Below are 12,294 nucleotides of genomic sequence, written 5' to 3' on the forward strand. Positions count from 1 at the left end.
ATGTATGTGTCCACCCTTAATCTACTCACATTATCTAATTCCGCCTCCTTCTTGAAAGTGGAATATGCCTCTTCATATCCATTGGAACGTAGATAATCGGCTATCGCTCGATTTCTGAAACAGACAAAAGGGAACCCGTAATTAGTTCTCCTGATTAGCAGACAAGATAGTTGTTAAAGTGCCACAAGAAACGACGTGAGTAATGAAGTTGTATTCAACACTGTAAAATAAAGACGGAAAATTAGCATGTTCAGGAAACGTTTTAAACAAAGATGTAACATTTCCATGCTTTTCACACATTCAGACTGTGTTATCTCACTTTTAGCTATATAATAAAAATGCTTTGCATGCATAAAGTCAGTCTGACACATAGTCCAACCTATAACAATTCACCCAGACAGTCTGCTGTTGTAACACACACACACACACACACACACACACACACACACACACACACACACCATTTGACACAAATCCAGAACACATCTGTCTGGCTTCTATAATGAGCTCTTGTTGCTGTGGGCAAATAATAGGAAGGGATGACTCCCCATGGTGTAGATATGGGGAAAATGAGAGTCAGTGTACATCCTACCATCACCTACATACACACAGGGAAGGACAGACAAATCATTGAGAAGCAGGATAATTCTGGCTGATATTTTACTCCAATTCATCTCCTTTTCAGGCATACATTTCGAGACAAACAAGCACATATTCAAAGACACCAGACCTTTCAGACAGCCGACACTGAATATGGTGGGGAAGGCAGCAGTGGTGTGCAACATTCGTACTATTTCAAATATGTGAGGAGAGATGACCAGATTGGACAGACAATAGAATAGACGGTCAGATCTGAAAGCGAGAACAGGACGCTACCCTCAATCTTTCTGTTTTTGTCTCCTGGGCTGCATAAGGAAAACCCACACACTTACACCACACACACAGCTGACATACACATTAACACACAGACAAGTAGCAAGCAGCAGCCCAATTTACCAAGCGTTATTAATGAGGTTCAAGTCAGTTAGTCTCAATAGTTCAGGCTTTTATTCTTTGTCTAATTAGATTCTCACGATGGTGCAGAAAAGTGAATTATTTATTTGACTTCTTTTTCTCTTTGAACCGAACTGTTCCACTTAGTGTGTATGCAGTACATGCACTCTTGTAATTCTATTGCCGTAAATAGAGTAAGGAAATAATGGGGCATAATTCAGTATTATCAGTTTAACTGCATTGTAACAATATGATCATATTGTGTTATTTTACAAAATTCTGTTGTTCAATTCAATAATTCCAAGCAAAACATTAACAGAACAAAATTAGTTATTGGCATTTTTCTACGAAGATTTGTATCCTTTACTGTGATAACTCACTCTGTGGTCGCGTCATATTTGTATCATTAATGCATTATGGGCTTTCACAATAAACACATGAAAAGCCAGGAATAATAAGGCCAGTATCTACTAATCTTGGCCCAGTGTTGCTTTAAAATTACAAAGAAACCATGATGCTCCCAAACACAGGAGTGTATAGAGGATGTTCCTACTCTGGCTACTCAATTGTGTTTGCAGCACCAGTGGTTATAATTATTCAGGCTGTGCTAACCTGACTAGCACAGTTTAGCTAATATTCAACTGGACCCTGCTTGTACTCCCCAGGTGTCTTCATACTTCTAAAGTTATGTTCTGCAAGTTTCTAATGCAAACTATAGCCACATTTCCACCGCAGGAACTTTCCCCAGGAACCTTTTGAGGAACTATCCCACGCAGCAACCAGGGTCTAAAATTAGTTCCAGGGTAATTGTTCGACTCCCAAAAAGGTACCTGGTCAGGGGGTGGTACTCTCCAAAGGTTCAGGTACTTTGGGGTGTGTGGTCTGCAGTGCTGAACATTTCTGACTGGTCAAGTACTCATCAAGAAAGCAAACACATTTTCTACACCACGAAACGGGTCCGGGAGAAGGTAAAAAAACTGAAAAAGGACCACAACAACCAGAGTGGCTAGGGTTGCCACCCATCACATATAATACAGGATCACATATTTGAAAATAAAATGCGGATGAATATATATGGGACTCAATTTGTCCTGTATTTTAGTTCATGTTATGTCCTCAAGTGCAGTGAATAATGTAATGTCAAGTAATACATAATCTTCCCCTTCCCGGGTATTTACGCCACGGTGGAAACGTAGACAACAATGGGCCACAGGAACCTTTTAGTTCCTGAAAAAAAGTACCTGGAACTTATAAAGTTTGTTTTTAGATATTTATTTCTATTTAAACTAGAATTACCGCCTCGCGGTTGTAAGCGTCCGCCACTCTGACTAGTTTCAGGTTACATCCCTGCTCATCCAGAATCATATAAAATATTTACCATTTGTGGGATATTGCATGAGATATTGCCTTTAAGGCCATTCTTTCTCTTCTTCTCTTCTTAGTTTATTGTATTAAATACCAGACTTGGCAAAAAACTGAAAAATGACCTAAAGAACCCAAACAAAGACACTGAATTCATGAATGTCTTATGAAAATGCAATATTCTTCAGATAGCAATACAATATTTCTTTGATTCCAGACCTCCTGTGTTTGTGCATAGCGAACTCCACCATTAATGCCAGGAGAAGCCAGACAAGCTGTCAGGCAGCAATGCTTTGAGGTGCCAATATGAAGGGGGTGGGGGCTACAATCTGTCAGCCCAGCCTGTGCCCCCTGTGCCCTCTCGGTCAGTGTTTAGCACTGAAACCCCCGTCTCCCTCTGCCCACCTGAATCCCCATGACAACAGTAGCAGGCCTTATTACAGCTCAAGGTTAGCAAGAGGTTATCTGCTCTTCTGACAGCCTGCCTGCTGGAGGTCTACACAAATACTGGGGAGGGCTGTGCTAGCATGTCTGAGACAAAATGTATAGGCAGGTGAGGGAAGCTGAAGCACAGAGGAAGCTTTGATGTGGTGTGGGTGTGTCAGCAGAGTGTGTATGACTAGTTGTGCTTCCACCAAACCCAACAACACGTTATACCAGAGTGCAACCTGGGCTCCAAAATACCATCGATGGTCAGAAATTAAGGAAATGTCTAAATCTCAGGTCTCATGAGGACAACCAGGTTTGTGAGGCCAAGAATCACTCTAATCTGCATGACCCAGATTATCTATATTCATTTTTACAAAATTATGCTTGTTCTCAGAACACGAACAAGCTCCTAATAAACACAATAGTGACTTGACAGTTCTGTAACAGACCACACATTGTGGAAGAGAAAAATCACTTTGATGTAAGGTTTATAATCAACCATCTATGTTGTATGTAAACCACATGGTGGAGCAGTTTGTTTATGTAGCTCCAGGGGATTGTAAGTGCTATTACATAATGTTAACACAACCAAGTTGTTTGTGCAGAACAACTAGAGCTACAACGATAAGTCAATCATCAACAAAAAATTAATCATCAAATTTGATAACAAATTAATCATTTCAGTAATTTTTAACACAAAAATGCCAAATATTTGCTGGATCAAGCTTCTCAACTTTTCTTCACTTTATATGACTGTATACTCAATATCTGTGGGTTTTGGACATTTAGTTGAAGGAAACATGGCCAGGGTTTTTCCTGCATAGAGAATTGGGAGACTGCAGCCTCAGTGAAAATTCGTGCTGTCTCCTGCCAAAATTCTAGTGCTTGTTTTCTTGGTACTTTGTGGATTTGACATTTGTAACTGCAATTGTGGCTGTACGCCAGTACAGCAATGTAGTAGTGCTGTATCGTAATCCGTGCATCAGGCAGAGCCATACAAAATTGCCAAAGAAGAAGAATACGAACGTGCTGGAACCCTGATGGCATTTGAATACATCTACTTGGGCTGTGGTAAATTATAACAGGCATGTTTCAGTATTTTTGGACATTTTATAGACTAAATGATAAATCAATCAACCGAGAAAATAATCTGTAGATTAATAAAAAATAATTGTTAGTTGCATCCCTAAAAACAGAACAACCACATAGCAAAGCAAAGCGAACAAAAGGGGGGTAATATTTATATACAACACCTACTGTTTCTGTTTTTGAATGCATACTGTTTCAATATGCACTAAAAAGTGTAGTAGCTAAGCAGCAGAGGACAATTTTGTCCAGGTGGACATCTGTCAATGAGCCTCAGTGCTGAAAGCAAACATCAACACAGAGGACCCACCGCTCCCCTGATCCCAACTTCACCCTGGATGTGCCAAACAAAAACACAACAACATACACCAACATGCAGTTTTCAATATGTAGAGTCCCCAAAGATTTTGTGGAAAGGAGAAGAAAACGGGAAAAGAGGGAGATGTGTAGTAATGTCGACAGAAGGAGAGCAAACCAGCATGTTTCCATGGTTACTAGCAACCCACAGCTAGATGACGTGATGGGGAGATAGTGAGAAAGAGGGCAGGGCAAGTAAGTGGACAGAGAGGACAGAAAGAAGAGGGGAAAAGCTATGAGATCAAAAGGCTCTCTCTGTGAGGACATTATTACTGAAAATGAAACTCATCATGTTACAATACCATCTTACAAGTGCAAGTAATCTCAGCCCATGTCAGCCTCACATGGGTTAAATCAGTGCTGTGGTTGGTCAGACCTCTAGTACAGCGCTGCTCTCTTATGTATTATGAATGCTTAATGGAGTGGCAGAGACAGAGAGACATGGATGAGATGAGGGAGAGATGCATGACCTCATCCTTCTGAGAAGAGAGGTGAGTCAGACATCCAGCATGTCTGCCAATGGCATCACTTCCTCCCAGTTCCTGCTCCGTGATCATACACTTTCACATCACTGTAGAGATGAGCAACACTTACAAATAGAGCCTCCATCTATTGACAGACTTCACTATATTCTGTGTAAATGATAAAAACGTGACCAGATTTATTGACCAAAAGATTTAACTGTGGCTAAAAGTGCATCTTATGTTAGTTAAAAGCAGGATAAACCGTACCTGGCGGTGGCTGGGCTGTTCTGTTTCAATAGTCATTGGATTATTGGATTATCCAACATTTCTAACCCATGTTTTACACTTTTAATTAGGCGTTTCTAGCATCGCACAGTTAAAATGTATGAAACTGAATGTTAAAGACACCAACACTGTAGAAGCACAACAATAGGGTTGCTACTATTATTATTATTGTTTCCAGTACTGATTAATGCTTCCAATGTCTTTAGATTATTCAATCATTTAGTGTAAAAAGCAGCAATGCCCAACTTCTTCAAAATGTAAAAAACACAATGCCATAGCTAAATTTATGGTTACCCAGGTCTAAACTTCATATAATATATGACTGATATATGTAAATGTCCAATAAATACAGATTTACTGACTAGCAGAGCACAGAAATGAATCAAGCAGCAAACACCTTTTTGTTTAAACTTATTATGATACTTTCAACTGTAGACACATTAGGCACAGAGCACAGGACCACACACAACACTCACACCAGCTACAGACAGACTCTAAATGCTCTAATTAATCTGAGAGAAGGGGGAGTTTTGCTTGCCTGGCCAGGCCATTGCCCTGTGCCATATATCTGTCAATGGGCACAAACCTTACAAAGGAGTATTTCTAGACCTCATAATGTATGGACCTGTTCTATCTTTCAAAACTGCTGAAGAATGTCTAATAAAGAGAAGCTGGAGTATACACACTAAAAGATCCCTCGGCACATATAAAATTCACCTACCTTTGGATTATTTCATAAGCATATATCAGAGTCAATAGTTTGTTTTCTGGGAGGAGGTTGCCCACATCCTTAGACATGAACTGTTTGTAAACAACTAGACTATCACCTCTCAATGAGGCTTAAGATTTTTTCTAGTGACCCTGATTGTGCTCAGAAAAGCTTACAGAGGTTGTACCAGTGGTTGTTCTCTGAAATGATCAACACTGTGCAAACATCAGAGGACAACAGTCCAGTGCTGTGTGGTGATGTAACCGCCGTCTCTGCTAAGTACACATACTCATGGCAATACTGCTAAAGAAAATGACAGTCTTAAGAGAAAAAAAAAACAGCTTTCTTTTATCCTTATTATTAAGTAAAGACTGCACTAACGTGGCAAAGTGTGGGACTTCCTTTCAGGAATAATAATAGAACTACCACACATGCAGCTTTATCCAGGTATTTCCCAGATTTCTTTTCTTTGAAGAGGGCAACATTCTCATGTCATTCTTGCAATTCTCCCTTCCAAGACCTAAGGAGGCAAGAGATCTTTCTTAGAAATGGTATGAACAAAAGCCCTGCAATTTACCCAAGGCAGGCATTTGTTTGGAGTTGATGGAAAGCCTAAAAACCAGTGAGGTGAGCATTTTTTCAAGCTTGACAACTGAAAGAACCTTAAAATGTCAGTGCTACTACTCATCAAATCTGCACATTAACAGTAGGAGAAACACCATAGAGCCTAAAAACAAAGGCTACATTTCACAAACAAACTTACAAAATCTAAACTAAATCTTACAAAAAACAAACCACTATTTCTGCGCAAAGGCTGTGAAATGAATAAGACTGATTCTCTAAAACAGAAGGTGTTTAAAAAGAAGTGGTCGGCCAGTAGAGAGCTCAAAAAGTTAAGCTTATTGCTCCATCTTAACAGCTGAGTACTGAACAGCTGATAACATCTCAAGGAGAACTTGTTACCAGAGACATTCCACAAAAATCATATGACAGGATTGCATAATTGTCCAGCTACAGCTGGATCTCCATGAAAACCGTAACCAATCTACTATTTCTGTTGCTTAACTGATGAAGAGGAGCCCTGGGCCTTAGTTACTTAGACATGAGGCATGTCACCTGAAGATATCACCACCCAGATTAACCAGCTAATGAATCCATCCATATCATCTCAAAGAGAAAATTTTGTTTATCTCCAAAAGCTTCTGAGCTTTCATTCGTTGCAAAGCCTCTTTTAAGATCGATTGCCATAACAGAGTTAACACAGTGATTTCAATGTGAAACAGGTAAGTTGTGGAGGGAAAAAAATCCAGTCTGCTTTCATACAAGCTAAGAGCACTGCAGTGGGGATCAACCCTTAAGCCCAAGTCCCTCTAACTATGATCTACAGGAGACAAAAGTCCATTCCTGTTTTTTTTTACTAAATGCAGACTCAATAAAACACAGGTGATTCTTCATTATGAAGAATGTTCCCATGTATGCATTCAGGAGTTTCAGATCAAATAACGACATGTGGCTGAAAAGCCAGCTGTCTGGTCTACACACAAACAACAAAGAAACACACACTTCTCTAGTAGTGGATGTGTAGCATACACACGTTTTCTGTCACGTGGTAATGGTGGGGCTTTGTTGACTGAGCTTAGGTCAGAGCTTTAACAAGTCAAGTGTACTTTCTTAAAACCCATGAGCCTGAGTATAATTCAAGCTTGGATAAACAAAGGATAATAAGGACAGACAGAACACAGATGTGAAACTAGACTTCCCATCAAACATAGCAAAATGTTTTTTTGTTTTTTTTTTTAAATTTGATTTCTACTGAAGTGTCAATCCTTTTAAATATATCTGGTTGTATTAATGTTATCAGGGAAGTGCTGACTATATTTCTGTCAACTAATCATTGCAGCTCTAGAGATAATCGCAAATAATTTGTTAATCAATTAAGCGTTTCAGTCATTTTTCAAGCAAAACGTCTGAAAATTTGTCAAATAACTGCAAATTTACTGCCTTTCTGTGTCGTATATCACAGTAAACTAAATTTAAAAAAGTAGAATAGAGTAGAGTGAAATACAAAATAGTTGCAGTTCTGTGTTCTGTGTCAGTGAACTGATTTATCAATTAAATTGACTAATCACTGCAGCTCTATAATGAATGAACATGTATTATGAAACACAAAAAGGAAAGGTCTGATGGACATGAAAAGCAAGTGGTCAAGAAACCAGTGAGTTAATGTGAAAAAAGAAACCTCATACCACTAATGACACATACAATGTGCAAAGTTTTCAGGTATATACATCTACTAGGCTGCTCCTTTTCCTAAAGCCAAGTCCATTTAATTTGAGGATGGAGAATTATTGATATTGGATGATGGGTCCAGGACACAGACACTGCTGCCATGTCAGTCCCAAGGCAAAATCAGATCTGTAGTGTTGATAGACCCCCCGCAGATGCACCCAGCCATGTTCAGTACACTGAGCAGCATTAGAGAGATTCAGAAACACAACATGCCATACAAAGTGCCTGTGTGTGCCAGCAACATATGTCTGTGTGCACAACTCAAACTAACCTTAATCCTGGGGAAAAACTGTGTATAATCAATGCATGTTGGTCATTATTTCAGTCATGTAGCCACAATAATTATAGGGGCTTTTTAACTTCCTGAACTTTCAGGAAACTCTGTGCTTTCGATTTTTGGGGGATATCCATTGTCTTTCTTGTGGAAAAGCACCTTCCTGTGTATCTGGAGCAACTACTTTGTGTTTCATCACTTTCTGAACGTAGTACTGCTTCTTCCAATGTTTTTCATAATCCTTAACCATTTTTTTGAAAAATGTGCATTTGTTCGAAAAATGTGCATTTGTTCCAGGGCTCAGGAGAACAAAGTGAAACCAAAAAATAAGCAGAAGGCAGGACGTTAGATAATTCAGCTTATTCGAATGTGAATGAATATCAGAACACTAGTAAATGGGCAAACAATAATCGAGCAGTCACGGAAGAAGGGCCTTGAGAGAGAGGTGAACAAGAACCTGATGGTCACTCTGGCTGAGCTCCAGAGATCCTGTGTGGAGATGGGAGAAATCTCCAGAAGGACAACCATCCCTGCAGCACTCCACCAATCTGGGCTTTATGGTAGAGTGTCCAGACTAAGCCTCTCAATGAAAGACACATGAAGGCCTGCTAAGTGTCATGTCTATAGGAAACCAGGCAGTGCTCATTACCTGCCCAATACCATCTCATCAGTGAAGCAAGGTGGTGTCAGCATCATGCTGTATTGGAAGGTTCAGGACAATGAACCTAAGCACACAGCCAAGACAACACAGGAGAAGCTTTGGGACAACTCTGTGAAGATCTTTGAATTGCCCAGCAAGAGCCCTGACTTGATCCCAATCAAACATCTCTTGAGAAACCTGAAAATGGCTGTCAACCAACGGTCACCATGTAACCTGACAGAGCTTAAGAGGATCTGCAGAGATGAATGGCAGAAATTCCAAGTTCATATGCAAAGCTTGTTGTGTCATACCCAAGAAGACTTGAGGCTGTAATCACTGCCAAAGGTGCCTCAACTAAATACTGAGCAAAGGGTCTGAATACTTATGTCAATATGACATTTCAGTTTTTCCCTTTTTAATACATTTTCAAAATTTCTAAAATTCAGTTCTCACTTTTATTATGAGGTATTGAATGTAGATTGATGAGGGGAAAAATATTTGACCATAACGCTGCAACATAACAAAATGTAAATAAAACTGAAGGGATCTGAACACTTTCTGAATGCACTGTATACCTTGTGAATGGCAGAGGTCTTGGCATTTAATCTGTTATGTCATCACATTCACAGCCAGGGGACAATGGAAAAAGGACAAAAATCACATGAACCAGCTTGTAGCCCAAGACGTGGATGAAAGTGAGGGGATTTTCTTTGTCAAGCAAGGAGAAAGTTCAAAAGCATAGGCCCATCTGCACACGGGTGCCCCCAGGTCTTTCAGAGGAGCAGATAGTTTGTGCTCTGTATCTATTTTTACTGCAGGCCAGTGGGTATGAGTCCCCTGACCCTGGAAAGAAACACAAATGCGCCTTTCATTGGCTATAATCATAAAGATAGACTTGTTGTGAAGATGCTGCGCAATCACAGCATCTGACTCCAGTGCTGACAAAATAACATCAGTTTAGGGGACAAAGATTATTTCTCTTTTGAAAATATGTTGATCCACACTGGGGACCTAGAAAGACAAGAACAACAAGGAAGGATAAACTGTCTTCTCTTGTTTTCTGTTGTACCATTTTGATGCTTTATGGTTTAAGTTAAAAAACAAAATTAATTAATTAAATGCCAAAACCATTCAGATGGTAAACACAAGTCAAGTTAGTGGTGGAATGAAACTAATACATTTATAATGTTGACTACATTTGATTACAATGTTGGTACTTTTACTTTACCAAAGTATTGCTGTTTTATTCTACTTTACTTCTACTGCATTACAATTCAGAGCAAAATGTTGTACTTTTTACTCCACTACATTACTTCACAGCTATACTTATTAGTTACTTTAAAGACCAACTTTTTACATTAAAATTGTTTAAGATTATATCATAAATTTTCAACCTTTTTGGCTAATGACCACAATGTGTAGTTGTGCCTCCTTGTCATTTTTATAATATCTATGACTTATTTGCAGTTCCATCAAAAACATTTCCCCTCTAAACTGCTTGTATGGTTTCTTTTCAATAACTGTTCAAATTATCCAATATTTCACTAAATATTTTAAGAAAAAGTTTTCCAGATACGTTTGTTTGATTTTTCTTTTTTCCTCCCATATTAATCATCTCACAACCCCTCAGATTTATCTGGTGACACTAAGGAGGAGACTGATCCATGGTTGGAAACCACTGGACTAAACTAGTTATGTGTATAACAAGTAAAAGTAGCTCCACCTCAAGCAGCTATAAGAGTAAAATTATGCACTGAAGTATCAGCAAATGTCTCATGTAACAATGTATGTATGTCATAAATGTGGGGAACAGATGTGGGGCTTAAGCTTGTAATGGAGTATTTTTAAATTGTGGTGTTAACACTTTTACCTAAGTAAAGGATCTGAGTACTTCTTATATCTCAGAAGTTAGTGACAATTCAACAGTTTCCTGCAGTTATTTGATTGCTTCTGACAGTTGCAGCTTAAAAATGTAGAAGAGGCAAAGAGAAGGCCTGCAATAGCGACAAAATCTATTTGTTAGCTATCCGATGGTAAACAATGCCATGACAATGGGGGGGGGGGGGTCCAATGAAAAAGTTGGAGTGGATAGCTGACAGTGAACTGGTCCCTGTTCCCATTAATTAATCACACTGCTACACTGCCTGATGTCGACCGCTGGGCTTCCAAGAACGTTTCCCAAGCATGCTTCCCAAAATGAGGCTGCCAGTAAGGAAATAAGATCTTAGGGACACTTTACAGCTAACAAACTCAATGAGAGCACCAACTGAGCCTCCAATGGGTGGAATGCAACAGATGCTTGAATGTGACTCAAGGGGTCCAGCACCAGTTTCCTGTAAACTATGGGGGCAGAAACTAGAGCAACAGAGGAGAAAAGAGGGGTATACGGGGGGTCCTGGCAGCTTCTTCTGAATGGCAAATAGCATGAAAGATTAGCATTCCAATAGACCTCTCCATACCAACAGACCCCTCCCACAGTGCTAATCTAAAAACACAGAAACATTGTTAGGAATGTTAAGAGCCTTGTCATGTGGGTGTTGATGCATTTCTCAGACAGTGCAAAACAGGGACAAAAATGACAATCTACAGGGTAATCATCTCATTGCAAGTCTATTGTGTCCTTTTTAAAATATGCAATTTTAACATGCTTCTTAAGGGGAGGGGAAAGCTCAACAGGATCATCTCATCTCTCTCTCTCTCATGACCTTGTGTCTCACATTGGAGATGTCTTAACTTTTTATCTCTCACCTCAGGGGTTAATTACCAAGCCCACAGACTCAGCAGAGCCAAATTACAGTTCCCCCCAATTATCAGTTTCTCTCACTTTTCCCACTTGATCAATATATTAACTGCAGCGCATGTGCAAATATTTCTTTGTCTGTATGCCACTTCTGTGCCTATGCCAGACAATTCTGTAGGCAGATGTCAGACATGTTGGGTTTCCCTGTGGACTGACAGTGTGCAACGAGCGTGGTATAACACTTTCGAACCCTGTTTGTTGTACCATGGCATGTACTTTGGTGACACCCTAGGCTTCTCCTAAGGTCACAAAAGGAAAAACTGAGAATACTAAATGTTCAAGGGTAGGTATTGTAGGTAGAAGATCAATATATCTTGTGCTGCAAGACCTCAGGGGAGCTCAGAAAGCTTCAACCGGTCATTGAGTTTTCTTGAGAGGTGCCAAGAAGAAAAAACAACCAAATTTCCTTAATTAAATCAATTCACTCCTCAATACACATCCATGCCTGGAAGTAAACATTGTCTACTGTTGTGAAAAAAGGACGATGTTTACAGGGAGCATTACTTTTTAGGCTTTGAAACCAATTATAAATAAAATATCAATTGTTTTCTTGGGTACAGGTACACAAATAGAGATTTGTAGAGCAAGCCTACATTAAACCATTCA

The 12,294-nt window shown here is 39.5% G+C and overlaps 1 protein-coding gene across 2 annotated transcripts in view; it reads right to left on the bottom strand.

Annotated features, from left to right (window-relative positions):
* The window catches only part of LOC111653414 (lissencephaly-1 homolog), a 40,544-nt gene that overhangs the window by 18,186 nt on the left and 10,064 nt on the right, over positions 1 to 12,294 (bottom strand). Inside the window, exons 1-2 of one of the 2 annotated variants that reach the window (XM_087173410.1) lie at positions 5,698 to 5,869; positions 30 to 114 (exon numbers count right to left, since the gene is read on the bottom strand). In XM_087173410.1, the coding sequence (XP_087029536.1) occupies positions 30 to 114; positions 5,698 to 5,774 (162 nt within the window). In that variant the 5' untranslated portion in view covers positions 5,775 to 5,869. Of the gene's footprint in view, positions 1 to 29; positions 115 to 5,697; positions 5,870 to 12,294 lie in introns of those variants that run through there. The other variant, XM_023404018.2, reaches the window with a different exon arrangement.

The sequence above is a fragment of the Seriola lalandi genome, unplaced genomic scaffold (assembly GCF_002814215.2).
Source record: "Seriola lalandi dorsalis isolate HSWRI2012SDOR001 ecotype SW California unplaced genomic scaffold, Sedor1 jcf7180002054200, whole genome shotgun sequence".
NCBI lineage: Eukaryota > Metazoa > Chordata > Actinopteri > Carangiformes > Carangidae > Seriola > Seriola lalandi.